The 16,297-nt window shown below is 37.9% G+C and overlaps 2 protein-coding genes across 4 annotated transcripts in view; both read left to right on the top strand.

Moving 5' to 3' along the window:
- The window catches only part of LOC113027060 (receptor-type tyrosine-protein phosphatase eta), a 46,143-nt gene extending 35,632 nt beyond the window's left edge, over positions 1-10,511 (top strand). For all 3 annotated transcript variants that reach the window (XM_026176490.1, XM_026176489.1, XM_026176488.1), the window contains 19 exons: positions 297-557; positions 687-941; positions 1,335-1,601; positions 1,829-2,089; positions 2,178-2,429; positions 2,636-2,902; positions 3,007-3,270; positions 3,520-3,777; positions 4,144-4,231; positions 4,332-4,376; positions 4,483-4,491; positions 4,597-4,684; positions 5,081-5,171; positions 5,446-5,522; positions 5,725-5,859; positions 7,511-7,627; positions 9,046-9,206; positions 9,326-9,461; positions 9,554-10,511. In XM_026176490.1, the coding sequence (XP_026032275.1) occupies positions 297-557; positions 687-941; positions 1,335-1,601; positions 1,829-2,089; positions 2,178-2,429; positions 2,636-2,902; positions 3,007-3,270; positions 3,520-3,777; positions 4,144-4,231; positions 4,332-4,376; positions 4,483-4,491; positions 4,597-4,684; positions 5,081-5,171; positions 5,446-5,522; positions 5,725-5,859; positions 7,511-7,627; positions 9,046-9,206; positions 9,326-9,461; positions 9,554-9,706 (3,185 nt within the window). In that variant the 3' untranslated portion in view covers positions 9,707-10,511. The remainder of the gene's footprint in view (positions 1-296; positions 558-686; positions 942-1,334; positions 1,602-1,828; positions 2,090-2,177; positions 2,430-2,635; positions 2,903-3,006; positions 3,271-3,519; positions 3,778-4,143; positions 4,232-4,331; positions 4,377-4,482; positions 4,492-4,596; positions 4,685-5,080; positions 5,172-5,445; positions 5,523-5,724; positions 5,860-7,510; positions 7,628-9,045; positions 9,207-9,325; positions 9,462-9,553) is intronic.
- A 3,398-nt stretch (positions 10,512-13,909) lies between these two features.
- osbpl5 (oxysterol binding protein-like 5) overlaps positions 13,910-16,297 on the top strand; it is a 46,932-nt gene continuing 44,544 nt past the window's right edge. The window contains exon 1 of the mRNA XM_026176484.1: positions 13,910-14,157. The gene's annotated coding sequence lies outside the window, so the exon portion shown is untranslated. The remainder of the gene's footprint in view (positions 14,158-16,297) is intronic.

The following is a 16,297-nucleotide window of genomic DNA, read 5'->3' as shown; positions in this document are numbered from 1 at the left end:
AGCTGAAGCCTACAATTTTCATAAAAAGTTTTCCTCCCTGTTTGACAATCAGTAGCTGTTAGCTCGATACCTTTGCTCTTTAGTTTCTATCCTTTCTGTGAAAGGTCTCAACCCCGAGCCAAAATATAACATCATCAGGGTTTTAGTGATGGTATATAAACTTCTAAAAGTAAATCTTTAAACATGTTTTTGGTCAGAAAACAAGTAATTTGGTCGACATTTTCTTTGTGTTACTACTCAGCCCCTATTAGTCCAATATTAATGTTCATTTAATTTGAATCTTCTTTTTTATCCAGTGCCTGAAGCAGTCTCAAACATTACAGCCGTAGGAACCACAACTAGCCTTTCAGTGAGCTGGACACTGGTGACAGGGAAGGTCTCCAGTTACAGTGTTGTGCTAAATAGTGCTGGACAGTTAGTGAACAGCACGGATGTAAACAATCAAACTACAAACATAGTCTTTGTGGACTTGACACCAGGAGTAATCTACTGTGTCCAGTTGATCACCAAAAGTGGACCTTTTCAGAGTAACAGTTCACGTGTCTGCGACGCAACTTGTGAGTTTCATTGACAATCTGACTTCTACCTCAAATTGTATATTCAGCATTTTTATCAACACCTATTTTAAAAATACATGTATTGTTTGAATTAATCAATCAAATAATCAAATCCTTCTCCTTCTTCAGTTCCCAACCCTCCTGGCTCCATCACAGTGCAATCTCAGACTGTTAATTCCATCAACTTCACCTGGGCCCTTCCACAGAACATGAACCACAATCAATACAACTTTAGTGTCACCACCACTAACAACACCTTTGTGACAAAAGACAACTGGTTCCTGCTGGGAAACCTCACATCTGGAAGCCCCTTCAATATCTCTGTTGTTACTGTGGGTGTGATGGGATATAAAAGTACATCAGTGACAACAGTAAACTATACCAGTGAGTAGACATACAGCTGATGAGATTGTGATTGTTATGGTGGATTTTCCTGGTTTTTTTAATTATTTTATTTTTATTGAGTTTGTCAGAGTGAAAGAAAAAGGATAGAGTTTATTTTGACTGGTACACTTTGTATTTGTTTTTGTTTGTTTGTTTTTATTTGTTTTGTTTACTTTTTTGGGATGTAGTGACAACAAAATGTCATTCAGACAGATTTTAAAATGTTTGGAATCAATTGTCTGTGTACGACATGCTGAGTACATAGATGTAATGCAGGTGTCCTTTTTCTAAAATAGTAATATTGTTAATACTATTTATCGTATTTCTTTTTCCTCTGAGTGTGAGGAACATGTAGCAGCAATCACAGGTTTTTCATCTGTCTCATTTTCTCAGGACCATTTCCTGTATCCAATCTGACTCAGACAGAAATAACTACAAATGCAGTGACCTTGGTGTGGGCACAGCAGGAGAGCAAATTAAGCTACTCTTACTGGGTGCAGGTCACCAACGAGTCCAATGTTACTGTAAACGAATTAAATGTGAACATAACAAATGCAACAATCAGAAATCTTCGTTCTGGGAGCAACTTCAACTTCACTGTCACTACACTGACAGCAGATGGCACTCAGGCAGATCCTGTGACAGTGTCTTACTTCACACGTATGTACAGTATATGTTGTCAGAATCTCTGCTTCTCCTGGAAATCCACGATACTAAACTCAAACTAAATCAGTAAAAACAACCAAAGTCAGCAACCATCAAAAGCTGAGCTTGGGTAGTTTATCATTATTCCAGTGAAAGAGAGCTGTTATAAGAAAAGTGCTGTTCATGTGCCTATAATACTGCTGTTGTTATTATAATAATAATAATTCCTCCTGTGTTTGTAGGGCCATACGGTATTACTGAGTTGGAGGCTGAAACCATAAACACAACTGCTATAAATCTGAACTGGACGAAGCCAGCTGAGTACAGGGCTGACTATAAATATCGAGTTGCTACATCAGGCTGTGCCTACAAAAACAACACCCTGGAACAAGAAACCATACAGATCTCAGGCCTCGACCCTGGGACCAACTGTACCTTCTGTGTTTCTGTCATGGCAGCAAATGGCATTGAAGGACAAACAGTCTGCACTTCTCAGTACACGAGTACGACTCAGCTGCCCTTTCTAGTTTTCTTTGTCAGACTATCATTGTTGACATGTTTTAATCCTTTGTTCTCTCATCACATCAACAGAGCCCGAGACAGTACAGCCCACTATCTCAGGTCATTCGAATAGTTCCATCACAGTGACATGGACGAAACCTAAAGGAAATGTGGAGCGTTACAGTCTTTACCTAACACCTAATACAACTATTCAATCCCTGAACTCTTTGAATACATCCTATCAGTTTGAAAACCTGCCAGCTGGACGAGCGCACAGCGTCATGTTAACCACAATAAGTGGACCCTTCAATGCGTCATCTGAACTTGTTACTAACGCCACTCGTGAGTAGAATAAATGTCTTCAATTTTGAGTGTAGTCACATTTATGTTAATATGTATGTATGTTTTTATTTACTTCAGCAGGTTTTGAGAATTTAGCTGTTACTGATAAAGTTTAATTTGACACTACACTAAACAACTGTAAAACAAAATTAATTAAAACAGTGAGCACTTACATAAGGTAACATGTTGCATCCCCCTTCCTCCAGTCCCTAACCCTCCTGGGACGATTGAGATCCTGAATAAAACAACGAGCTCCATTGAAACTCGATGGACAGAGGCGCCTCTGATGACCGGTGCTAATTTCTACTACCTGCTGACTTACACGTCATCCCAGCAATCCAACAATAGTACCACAAACACCAGAATGAACATCTCTTCCCTGTCTTCTGGGACTTCCTACAACATTTCTGTGAAAACTGTGGGGGAACTGGGATTTCAGAGTGAGACAGTTTATGTCTACATGGTCACAACAAGTAAGGCTTTCATTTCTGTAAAGAAGTATTGGAGAAGTTTGGGCAGTCTCCTCTTTCATTATTACTGTATGAATTAACTTTAATATCTCTCTAATGTCTGACAGGACCACTGGCAGTGCAGGAGCTCACGGCCACTCCAGGAGAGACATACATCACAGTCAACTGGACCAATCCACCTGACTACAAGAACAGCTATAAATACTTTTTGTCCTGGAATCAAACTAATTCCCAAATGCAGAACCTCATAGTTACACAAACTAATTATACTATCATTAACCTGGAACCTGGTCAGTGCTACAGTATTTATGTCACCACAGAGACCTCTGATGAAACACAGGGTGCACCAGTAATGATCACCAAATGCACAAGTACGGACACTAAGTAATAATTCTGCAAAATTTTGTCACCTATCTTTTACATGTGAAAAATGTAATTTTGATGATTCCACTATCACCAAAAGATAACTGAACAATCTGTTTTTGACAAATAAAATTTTGTCAAAAACATATTTTGTATTTTCTTTAGATATTTGATAGAAATATTATACTTTAATAGAACTGACAGATTTGTTCATTAGAGGTGTTCTGTTTTTTCCTTATTTCTGTTTCATGCTACAGATGCAAGCCCAGTGACAATCTTAGGCTGTCAAGGTCCAAACGACAATACTGCACAAATCATCTTGTCATGTACCACACCCCATGGCCAACACACTGGCTTCCAGATGATTGTAAATGGAAACAACATCAGTGCAACTGCATCTTGCAATTATACCATTTCTGGCCTTAACCACAATACTATATATAATGTGACTGTGATAACTCTAAGCCATGGAAATCCCAGCATTCCTGTGTATCGCGAGTGCTCAACAGGCATAGGTAAGGCTTTGTGTAATAATATTAGTGTTCTAATGTACTTAAAATCTAGAGTTTGAGATACATAGAGAAGCCTTTTATAGAAAATACCAGTTCCTAATAAAATCCTTTTTCCTTAATGGTGCTCAAAAACATCTATGCATTCATTTGTCTGTGACTGCTTTTATTGGTTGAGCTGTAGTTGATAGTACACTTTTATTTTTTTATCAAAGAGCCAGTAAATTCTGCTAGTTAGGTGCAATCGAATGGTGTCACACACAATAGTTTCATACTACAGATTGATCCAAGGATGTTTAACGACTCTAATTTTACGACTGCCTAATGAAATCTTTCTTCATTTCTCTGTTACATTTTTTCCAAACATTGTAGCTATCACTACTATTGCTGTTGCTGTATCAGTAGCAGTTTTTCTCATTCTCTTCAGTGTCCTCATCGCCTTTATTATCTACTGGAAAAGGTTTGCCACTATCACCAGTGATAAAAACATGTTCATTAAATATCCGTGTATATGAATAAATTCTATATTTACAGTTTATATACTTTATCTGCTCCTATAGGCTAGCCAAAAAAGAATCACCAGACATCCAGATTGAATCTTTAAGGTAAAATTTGTATTTTTATCATTTTGTTGTACTGTATGTATGATATACTTAGACAACAATTGTTCCTCTAATTGCTACTTATTCTTCTTTTTTGCATTTTTTATAGAGCCAAAGTGTAAGTACAACATTTTTTAACTCTCAAAGCTTCAGCATATCTTCCAAATATTAATTCTTTCCTGAAAGCACCTTATCACTCTTGCCTAAACTTTGGTTTGAGCAGAAGTGTGGCCGTGAGTGTGGAGGACTTTGAGGCTTATTACAAGAAGCAGAGAGCAGACTCCAACTGTGGCTTTGCAGAAGAATTTGAGGTAAATCCCCAAAACTGAATATATTAACTGACTCTTGATTTGTAAATATACTTATTCATAGTAGAACAATTTTATTTTTATTTCTTATTTTAACAATTTGTGTTCTAGACACACTCACCAGTGTCAATGTCAGTATAACAGCAATAAATCATTCCTGGTACAGCTTTACAGTATTACTTACAGTGCTCCAAAAGCTTTTTGCTGCCTGAAAAGAGACATCTTGGAGAGGTGCAACTGAAACAAAATCAAATGTAATTACTGTTACCAGAATGAGCCAAAATAATACTGAAATGTAATGCAAAGGGCAAAAAAAAGAAAAACTACCCGGAAAAAGTTTCATTTGCTTCTCTGGTACTCCACATGTAGCCACCAACTTTTTTTTTCTGTATTTTAAAGGACCTGAAGGTTGTTGGCACAGCTCAGTCAAAGTTACATGCACTGAATGTGGAGAACAAGCCTAAGAATCGCTACAACAATGTGCTTCCATGTGAGTCACTTTAACAAATCCATCTCTGCTGCTTTGACCATAACACCCTCACTCTTTAAACAATATCATTGCCTGCCTTACAGCATCTGCTACCATTTTAGTTTGTGCCTTGAACCAAACAATAGCATGCATCTATTAATGCATAACAGTGTAGGAAAATAATTTCTAATACTTTTTTTTTTAACAATAATAATTTTTAATTCCTTTCATGCTCATTACATTTCCCTTTAATTTCATCTCTTACATTTCATTTACCCTCTTGTTCACCTCCTAGATGACTCTTCTAGGGTGAAACTTTCCATTCTCCATGGAAGTCCGTCTGATGATTACATCAATGCTAACTACATGCCGGTGCGTACTGACACTTTTTGAGGCAGCTCTCTGCCACAGTCATTGCAGCATCAGCAAGCATCCTACTGAGCAATATAACTTTGCTTCTTGACATTGCCATTTGTTAAACGTTTCTGCCTTCATGTAAACTCTGCTTTGAAAAACGTCTCAGAAAAATCCAACTTGCTGTTTCATGTGGTTGAGCTCACATTTTATTTGGCAGGGTTACAACTCGAGGAAGGAGTTTATTGCAGCTCAAGGTCCTTTACCCACCACGGTCAACGATTTCTGGAGGATGATCTGGGAGAAGAATGTGCAGACTCTGGTCATGCTGACACGCTGTAATGAACAGGGACGAGTGAGTATTAACAAAAACACCACAACTAGCAGGACAAGCATGTTTACAGTAGGGATAGACTGATCTGATATTACGTGTCTGAATCGGTCCAATACTGACCTAAATTACTGTATCGAATATTGGAGAGAAATAAAAAATGTAATCCGATCCCTTAAATCTCACAAAACTTGCGACGTGGCATAACTCAGCTCATAACCGTAGCACGTTGGAGCACGTGATAGAGCGGCTGTGGCGTGCGAGACCTGTTGGTGATCTGGTTGAGCATTTGGAGCCTCGCTACCAACCCGGCATTTCATCTCCGTGGAAGTTATCCCAGAGAGAAGTAGAGCAAGTGTTTAAGTTCATCTCTGAATGTTAGTAAATGTTAAAGCATTCCCATGTTAAGCTTATCAACCGATATACATATATGGAGCGACTGCCTCTTTCTCCCCCTTCCTCTCCTGCTGCTACTTCAATCATCTGATCTTGGTGGATGTAAGCTGTAATTTAATGGCAGGTTTACATAACCCCACTCTATACACCTGTATGATATCAGTGTGACCACAGTAATCCCACCCACTTGCTGCCCAAACTTTTTGTTTGCAATGGACAGCTAATCAGAAGAAAGTTGTCATAAAGGGAACGTGACCACGAAGGGACACCGTTTAAGACATGGGTAGTATCAACACCAGGTGTCAGATAAACGAGGGTTATTTTGATCATTCAGAATGAGTCTAATAGAGGCCAAGAATGAAACAATACAGCTGAGGAAAAAGTTAGAATCCCTGTGATCTATTCATATGTTTCCATCTATACCAGGGGTCGGCAACCTTTTTGATGATGAGTGCCGTCTAAAATGTCCTCAGAAGTCAATGTGCCATATGATTGCATTGGCAATAAATTTAATAATGCTCTATACAGTCATGTGATGTTCCCCTGTAGCTCTAGTAGGGCTGTGCGATATGACCAAAATCTCATATCCCGATATAATACATCTATCGTCCCGACTACGATATAAATCACAAAATTTTAACATTTTCTGTAAATTCTGTGAATCTCGGGCGACTTGCGTGAAGTGTTTACAGCTGGACGTCGTGTACCTGGAGTCGAGTGTTTTAACAGATGCATAAATGACACATTTTTAGTCATAAGTTGTAATGGCTGCCGTTTTCTTTGTGAGTATTTATTACACGGCGTGCTGTGGTGAAAAGCCTGTTTTAAGGTTTATTTTTGAGCTTCTGACAGCTCTTTTTAGCTTCTCATCCGTAAACACTCTGCAAACTATTTCATGTGATTCAGTTTATTTTGAAAAGTCTCAACAGGATCTTGAGCTTTCTTGTGAAAGGTTTGTATGGGAAATAAACAAGCTGACACGCGATGGTTTTACCGTCGTTGTTGCTACGACAACGCGTAAAAACATGCTCTTTTCCGTCTGTAGTGTGGTTACATTAAATATAAGAGAAAGAGAGAACTTTAAGAAATTAATATAGCCACTGCAGTGACACAAAACGTTGAAAAAATATTGCCTTAAACTTTTTATTTTGCGACACCACGAAATAAATGATAGCGTAAAATGAAACGATAGATGTTTTTACAGTGTTTTTTTTTTATGTAAATGTTATTTTTACAATGTTTGCAGGTTTTTTTTAAAGCTAAAACATTTCCTTTCCAGGTAAAATGTGAGCAGTATTGGAGTTCTGGTACCAAGCGGTGTGACAACATCATTGTAAAAGCAACCTCTGAAATAACACTTGAGGACTGGACCCTCAGGGACTTTGACATTAAAAATGTGAGTGGTTTTCACATTGGTTTCAATATTGTTTTGTCTATATAGTGTCAGTGCTAAAGATAAATATACTACAATAATAGAAGAAAGCCCAACAATTACACGACCCCCTATCACCAAGCATTTGGTAACAATGGGAAGGAAGCATACTTCATACAGCATATATCCATATTTGTAAATTATTTTTGTAATAAATATTTATCATTTTTCAGAAGTATTTTTAGGAAAGGGAGAAACCTTTAGATTGGAAAACCCTATGGTCCCTGAATATTTAACATGGTTTACAGTAGGCGTCCTGCAACCAAAATAGACTACCTATTAAACTTTCCAATGTCTTAACAAATCTATGGTAATAACAAGGTCAGTGTTGACTGAAGTTCTCTCTGTTTACATCTATATAACTAATACTTTGTATCTTTGATTGTTGTAAAAAGGCACTTTTGCTTTTGCTTTAAAACATAAATCCTTGCAACACATTTTTGTCATGTTGTCCAGTTACCGTTTGAGGTATGTGGTAGTGATGTATCAGTCGAGTATGAATCGGGTCTTAGAGCCGGCTCTTTGAAGTGAACGATGGGAGCCGGCTCCTTATCGCGAGCCGTGTTATTTATTTATTCATTTTTTTCCTTTCTCTTACCCTCCCTCTCTCTTACCGAGCCCTGCGAGGGACATGGGAGAAAAAAAATTAAGATGAACTCGCAAAACTTCAAACTGGTGCAAGAACGTGTCCGAAAACGTCGGAGCACTTTTGTCAATATGTGATGTCTTGATAAACCGAGCAGATATTTGAAGTTTACACAGCTACGTTCTTGCCTTATCTTAAGTTTATTTTGTGAGCCAGAAAGTAATATTAAAACTAAGTAGCTATCGCCATAGTTGGAAACTGGAATTGGCCCGGCCTATCCCATAATTCATAGCGCGGCCCAGCCAATTCCAGTTTCCAGCAATTGCGGCATCTTCTATATTTTATTGTGTTGTGGTTTGAAGTGTTTTGTGTTTTTTCACTTTAAATTTGTTGAAACAGAAAAAGCTGAACATTTAAATAGTTAAAAGTTGAATTGTAAATAGTTGTTTTTTGTAATATGTTTATATGTTTTAAAATTAATTTTTTACATTTTATGTGAAGTGAATAAATAAAAGCATATTTATATAATAAACATGTATAAATAAAAAACCCCACTATTTTTTACATTAGTAATTCATTTTGTGCATAACTTTATATTGTTATTGACAATAAATTAATTAAAGCAACAAAACAACCTAAAGAGCCGCTTGGGAGCCGAAAGAGCCAGCTGTTTATAGTGGGCCGAGCTGAAAGAGCGAGTTCTCTAAAAAGAGCTGGAATTCTCATCACTAGTATGTGTTATTGTGTCTTGAGGATCTTCAGCTGTTTTGAGGTGCTTCGCTGTTTTGTCCTTCAGGTGAAAACAGCAGAAACCCGAGCAGTTCGTCACTTCCACTTCACAGCATGGCCAGATCACGGGGTACCAGAAACCACAGAGCTCCTCATCAGCTTCAGACATTTAGTCAGAGAGCACATGAACCAGTACTCAAAACACTCGCCCACAGTGGTCCACTGCAGGTTTGACAGAGCACACATGCAAATACACTCACAACTTTGTATTTATCCAGTGTGACCTGTTTTCAAAAATATATATATATATATTTATATATCTGTGTTTCTATGTTCTTTATGATTAGTGCTGGTGTGGGGCGCACAGGTACCTTTATAGCCATAGACAGACTGATTTTCCAGATTGAAAGAGAAAATACAGTGGATGTGTTCGGCATTGTTCATGATCTGCGCATGCACCGACCGCTTATGGTGCAGACAGAGGTAGGAATGTTCACATTCACTGTAGTGTGTTGTTTGACGTGATGAGTAATATGCCATATCTCAATGAACTTTTGCATTTGACATATGTGCAGGACCAGTATGTGTTCTTAAACCAGTGTGCTTTGGACATCATCCGGTCGAGAACGGGGACCAATGTGGATCTAATCTACCAAAACACCGCGGCAATCTATGAAAATATAGGCCCAAAAAAGGGGGCTCCCAAAAACGGATACCACAACTCATAGGCCCAGAAGTCCATCAGTTCTTCCATCTCTCTTCACTTTTAGAAAGAAACTGAGCAAATATCTGTGAAGGAGAGGCTGTGAGCACATTTTCCTGGATTTATTTTTATACCTTTTAGGCTTTTGATAACAGTCATCTAGCTTCCTGGATTCAAACTCAGATTATTTGATATTTATTTGTTACGATTTATGAATGTTGACAGTGGACGAAACTGTACGTAGAGCTGCAATAATGGATTATGTGTCTTGGACACTTTGCTATAATTGTATATTTTTGTATTGCTCAGATGTTTTATAAATGCTTCTTAATACTGTATATGACTCACTGATAATTAGATCTTTTTGCTCAGGTAGTGTGATGGATGCTGTACAGGTATTTTTGATCAGGAAAAACTTATAATAACCTTTGCCTTGTATAAAACAAATGCTGTTATGAAGACAGTGTGCCTTTTAAAGAGTTTTTTCCACCAGTTCACCAATAGGTGGCACTCTTATGTCTTCAAATGGAAAAGACAGACATCTGAAATTCAGCTGTCTGTTTGTGCATATTTTAAGCCAACATGAACTCTGCAATGTGTTTAAATGAAGGAGCCTTTTGCACATGTATGCACTGTATTGTGAATAATGCACTGGATGCATTTGTCTTCTACACTGTCTACTATGGAGATGTTTTTTTCAGTAGCATTAATATTTTGGCCAGTGCTTTGTAGACTGTTCGGATTATTTCTTTATACATACAATACTTTTATTACAATTTTATTTTTGCAATTTTACTTGCCTCAATAAAAAGCTCAGGAACTCAATTAAACTAAACATGTTCCTAGCATCTATGGTGTTTGTACTTTGACGAACTTAGTCCATTTTTTTCCTTATTTTCTACGTTGTGCATTCCTCACAGAAACTGTAATGTTATGTCACTTCCTGCTACATATCCGATCCTTGTATGGAAATACTGTGATGTTAAAATGGCCAGAGAAGTGCAGGCTTAAAGGACAGGATTTTCCATGAGGCAGATACTTTACTTTTTTAAAGATAATTTAGTAAAAGAGTACGCCTGTAGATATTTTTTAAAACGTATTTTTATTTTATCATAGTGTATTTAAAGCTATTTTAAGCATTTGGGTTTTAAATGAAAAATATGTATAATAATTACTAAGGTTTTAGGATATTTTATATGATGCTTGATGGTACAATGTGAAAATATATATAGAAAAAGGCAAGGATTCAAATTTTGTATACATTTTAACCTGTCATATGAAATGGGATTATATATATTATAAATTCTGGAAAATAGGGGCGTAATACTCCTCTTATTGTTTAAATCCCTCAGCTTCAATATGATTAAAGATTCATATGCTTGCTTTAATGTTACCTCTGGACAATTGTGAGTTTGGATCTATTTACAAAGCTCATCACTCAGAAAATAAACAAACTGCACACTGTGTCACAGCTACTGCAGCATGTCTGATAAACTCATTATGTATATAGTTTCCAAATTGTTTGAGTCAAATGGAAGGATCAAAAGGACCAACACAATACATGACTGCATGCTACAGAGCAGGATTGAGGTGTTACACCTTTGAATTATTCAATTTGAGGTTGCAGGTAGATAAGTGCACCCTCAACGGATGAATAAATAATACCATGTCTGTTTCTTACTTTGTAAGGAAAAAGCTTTTCACAAGGAGACTTTGACAGTTTTACAGCTCAGCACATCAGGCCTTCTGTTGCAAGACTTTGTACAGTATTGAGGTGGTTTAAAAGACCACTTTTTGTACACAGCATTGTTTTTCCACAAATGTAAGATTTTTTCAGCATGTCAGCTTAAATAGGCCTGCAGTTTCTCAGGCTTCTACTTTTTTCTCCCCCACTTCCCGACATAATTTCTGTCTCATGCCTCTCAGGTCCATAAGTTCGATGTTTAAAAAGTAGATCTGGCATTTGAATGCCCCATTTTGAACATAAATCCTGACCTGCAATTGGAAAATTAAAATAGAACAAAAGATAACTGGGTGATCCAAATTTAATAATAAAAGACCTCAAATGCTTATATGCCACAAATCCACCATAATGGATTACACTAGGATGTTTTTTCTAACCGTCTCTGAAATTGAATATAAAACAACAGTAAAGAGAAAATGAAATATTTGTCATCTGATCTAGGCAAAGGTACTAGACCACTCTTTTTCACTACAGTTTAAATATGGCCATTTCTATGTAAAGACCAGGGATTAGAGTTAGGTCCATATATATATTTGGACATAAGTTCTGCTTTTTGCCTGTTTACTAAGACATTTTCCGAATATAGTTAATGGACATGGACATAATGCGCAGACTCCCAGCTTTCATTTGAGGGTATCCACATTGATATTGGATGAAGGGTTTAGGAGTTAATTTGAGGTGTGGTGCTTGCATTTTGGAAGATTTTGCTGTGAACAGACAACATGCAGTTAAAGGAGCTCTCCGTGCAGGTGAAACAAGCCATCCTTAAAATGCAAGAAAAGAAAAGAAAAAAACATCCAAGAAATATTATGAGTGGAAAAATGTAGAGTTTGGTACATTCTGAGAAAGAAAGGAAGCACTGGTGAACCAAGCAACACGAAAAGACCTGGATGTCTATGTCTATCATCCACCATCATCTATGGTGGATGATGGCAAAATCATTTCCTTGGTCAAGAGAAATCCCTTCACAACCAAGTGGCCAATCAATATCCAAGTCTAACATAAAGAGAAGACTGCAAGAAAGTAAATCCAGAGTTCCACTGCAACTGCAAGCCACACATAAGTCTCAAGAATAGAAAGGCTAGGTTGGACTAGGCTAGATTTGCAGAGGCAGTGCAAGGGCTTGGGTGTGCACGGCTGCCAGTGGCACTGGGACGCTAGTGTTCATTGATGATGTGACACAGGACAGAAGAGCAGCTGAATGAATTCTGAGGTGTTCAGAGACATGCTGTCTGTTCAAATCCAGTTAAATGCAATCAGATTGATTCGGTGGTGTTTCATAATGCAGATGGACAATGACCCAAAACATACAGCAACCCAGGAGTTTGCTAAAGCAAAGAAGTGGAATATTCATGAATGGCCAAGTCAGTCATCTGATCTTAACCCAATTGAGCATGCATTTCACTTGTTGAAGACTAAACGTCAGACAGAAAGGCCCACAAACAAAAACCAGCTGAAAGCTGCAGCAGTAAAGGCCTGGCAGAGCATTAAAAAGGAGGAAACCCAGCATCTGGTGATTTCCATGAGTTCAAGACTTCAGGCTTCAATACCAGCAAAGGGCTTTCGAGTATTAGAAATGAAATTTTTATTCTTAGTCTTTTAATTTCTCGATTTACTTTTGAAACCCTAAAACTAAGGGATTGCGTTAAAAAAATTCCTCACACTTTTATGCAATGTTTTTATTCTACCTAAAAAATTAAAGTTGAAAGGCTACACTTAAGGTGCATTTGAGTTTTTTCATTTGAATTTCATTCTGGGAAATCTGTCCAAATATATATGGACCTAACTGTATGTGCAAATATGAATTATACATTTATAATAAAAAAATTGTGTGAAAATGTTTGCTCTTATAATTTTTCTGCCAAGCTATATGAACACTTCACTGAGTCTGAGAGTCTTTATCTTTACTATCTACATTTATCTAATATGAATATTTAATGCTAAAATTCTCTGCAACATCTTGATGAACTGAGACTCTAGATTTGAGATCGAACCAGATTAGCATGTATAGATCTTATACTTTATTTTTTTCTAATTTCATTTAGATTTTTATTTATAAAAAATATGCCCAATATGTGATCTGGATGAACTTCAAATGCCCACCTCTGGGACATGAAATTAGCTACACATCAACCCCGCAAAAGTAAAAGTCTTCATCTGTCATTTTACTACAACAAAATGACATACACTGGCAGGGAACAGTGTGCTGCCTAAAGAGTATCTGATATTGCATGTAAACTTATTTTATGATTGTATATTTTTATTTTCTACATGGAGTATGTTTACATTATGTAATACACTTCATTAAAAACATAATGTATATGTCAGTAGGAAATTCTCACTTATGAAGTTTTGTTTGTCCGTTTTGACTGGTCCCAGTTTGTGTACAAGCGTTTTCCACAATAGTAAATGTAAGCAGACGTGAAACTGAATCTGAAGCGGAAATGTGTGCCGGTGTTTATCTTGTAGGTCACATGCAGCTGGTGTTGTACGCTGCTATGGCCACAGGTGGCGCCATAGCTCCCTGTGTGTGACGGGCAGCAGATGATCCAGTCCACTCCGCACTCTCCATGTTGAGAGGAACCGAGCAACTTGTTCTCCAACCGTCCGTCACAGCCCACCTACTGCCCCCCTAAACCACCCAGCTGTCTCCATACAGCACCGTGCTATGACGCTGGACTGGAAAAGAAGCTTAGGAGCAAGTGCATGATCGTTTCCCTGATCGACAAAGAGTGAGTTTCTGTTACTACAGCACACCGCTAAGCACAACTTGCTATTTTTAGTCAACGTTACTTGTATCTATACAACTAACCCATGTTTTATGAGCTAACTGCTAGTTAGCTCTGACAGCGCTGAATAACAAAATGAGGGAAAAAATTGCGCGTTTCGTGGCATCCACGCTGTAATTTTAGTCTTCTCATCGTCGCAGCATATGAAGGAATTCGTTCAGTGGTTATAGTAACGTCATTCTGAGTGTTTGGTTTGCCGTCTCGTTGGGTAGCAGCTAACCTTACTAGCTTGTTGCCTCAAGTAAACCCCTCATCGCCACGTTAGCAGAGCAGCCCGTGCCCCATGCGGCTGCAGCTTTGCTGTCACTCGTTTGCATAGCAACCACGATCCCCGCCGATGCCCAGGATGGCTGCAACAAGCGAGTGCACGTACCTGTATGTGCTGCTTTTATGTTAAATCAGTTACAGTGTTGCGTTCACTTGCTTTTGTTACAAACTGTAAATAAATGAAAAATGCGTGTTATTGTGCTGTTAAGCACATGTGGCGGAGGATCATAGGAGTATTAACTGTAGTCATTAATCAAGCAGTCTGTAACGTCTCTGTATTATCTATGTCCCACGTGGGATGCGACGTTTTGCTTTGACTTTACTGCTGAGTGCAGATAATTCAAAGCAGAGCGACGAGGCTGGCAGACATTTAAATGTCAAATATGTGCAGGACAGTCCAAGACCTCGCCAGCGTTGGCCGGCTGCACTGTTGCAAGTGTGATACCAAACGTGTAACCTTTTTCATGGGTTCACCAGGAACACATTGTAAAAGCCAGGTAGGGTTTTCTGCAAAGAACGCTTTGAAACTCACCTTAAATATTTTTTTAATCTAACGACACACGCCTCCTCCATATTAATTTGACAAGAAATTAAATGCTGTGATTGCCAAATTTGGGGTTCATAATAACAGATGTTTAGGTGCCCTACTTTCTGCAAGTTTAAAAAGTAATCCCAAGCAAAGCTGATAAAAAGCAACATATAAATACTGGCCACTTACATTAGAAAATGCCTTCTTGTTTTCAGAAATCTATAAACAGGTGATTATCAGTATATGCATGAGCGCTTCCTTCATTGGTGCCAGTCTACATTCATTGACAAGTCAGATGCTGCAGCGCAGAAATGCCAAAACAGAGTGTTTTTTGGGGTCACTCAGAAACACAGACTTCATTACATAGCTTGTTTGTTTACAAGACCACGCTGAGAACGTTGCCAGCTCCGTCATGTAGTTCTCATTAAATTGTCTGAAGTTTCTGAAAGGAGTTCCTCCCACAGCAATATCAATAAAAAGTAATTAAAAAGATCCACATTGGCATTTGTGCACATGTTAGGGGTTTGTGAAAAAAGTGCAGCTTAAGAAACAGAAGATCATGAGTTTCTTCAAGCTTTTTAAAAAAATAAGTGCGGGTCAAACGATACTCGTGGCATTTGATCTGGATGAGATGATGACTAACTGTGGAGGCTTTTCACTGCCACTTTGTCTCATCCATCTTTAATTGTGTGGTATTATGTCGAGTCTGGCTTTGCTTGTGATGAGAATAACACTGGAGTGCTGGAGTGCACTTTAGTTAATAGTTAAAGGGTTTAGTGGAATGTTTCACCCTTGGTTGAAGTGAAAATAGATAATATGTGGGAAACTGCTGCAGAGCTTGACGAAGAGGCAGTTTTAAAGTGTGTCACTTGTTCACACTCTCTACTTCTTTATTTGCTTTGTTGCTTCAGCCTTTCTGGGTCTGCACATTCACTGGACTCAGTCTTTTAAAGAGGGTTATATAGAATGATAAACGTCTAACGTGCACTGTCGTCATTCACCATCAGATAAAAAATTGATCTGATATTGAATTACTGCAGAATGTCCTACTATGAGTGGTGGAAATAGCTGAGATAGGACCATGGCAAGCATGAGAAGGTCATTAGTATTACGTGGGCAGTGGAATTAGGTCATGAAATCATTACTAACAGAGACCACGTCTTGTTGCATATCTGATTTAAATAGAGTCTAACACCGCTCATCAGATTGACGCTTAATACAATTTTTTCCACTTTAGAAAAACAAAAATCACATTTGCTTTTCTGCGCTGATCTGTTGACACCCAAA

Source organism: Astatotilapia calliptera, chromosome 7, assembly GCF_900246225.1.
Source record: "Astatotilapia calliptera chromosome 7, fAstCal1.2, whole genome shotgun sequence".
Lineage (NCBI taxonomy): Eukaryota > Metazoa > Chordata > Actinopteri > Cichliformes > Cichlidae > Astatotilapia > Astatotilapia calliptera.
The sequence above is the reverse complement of the archived record's forward strand: the minus strand, read 5'-3'. Positions and strand labels throughout refer to the sequence as shown.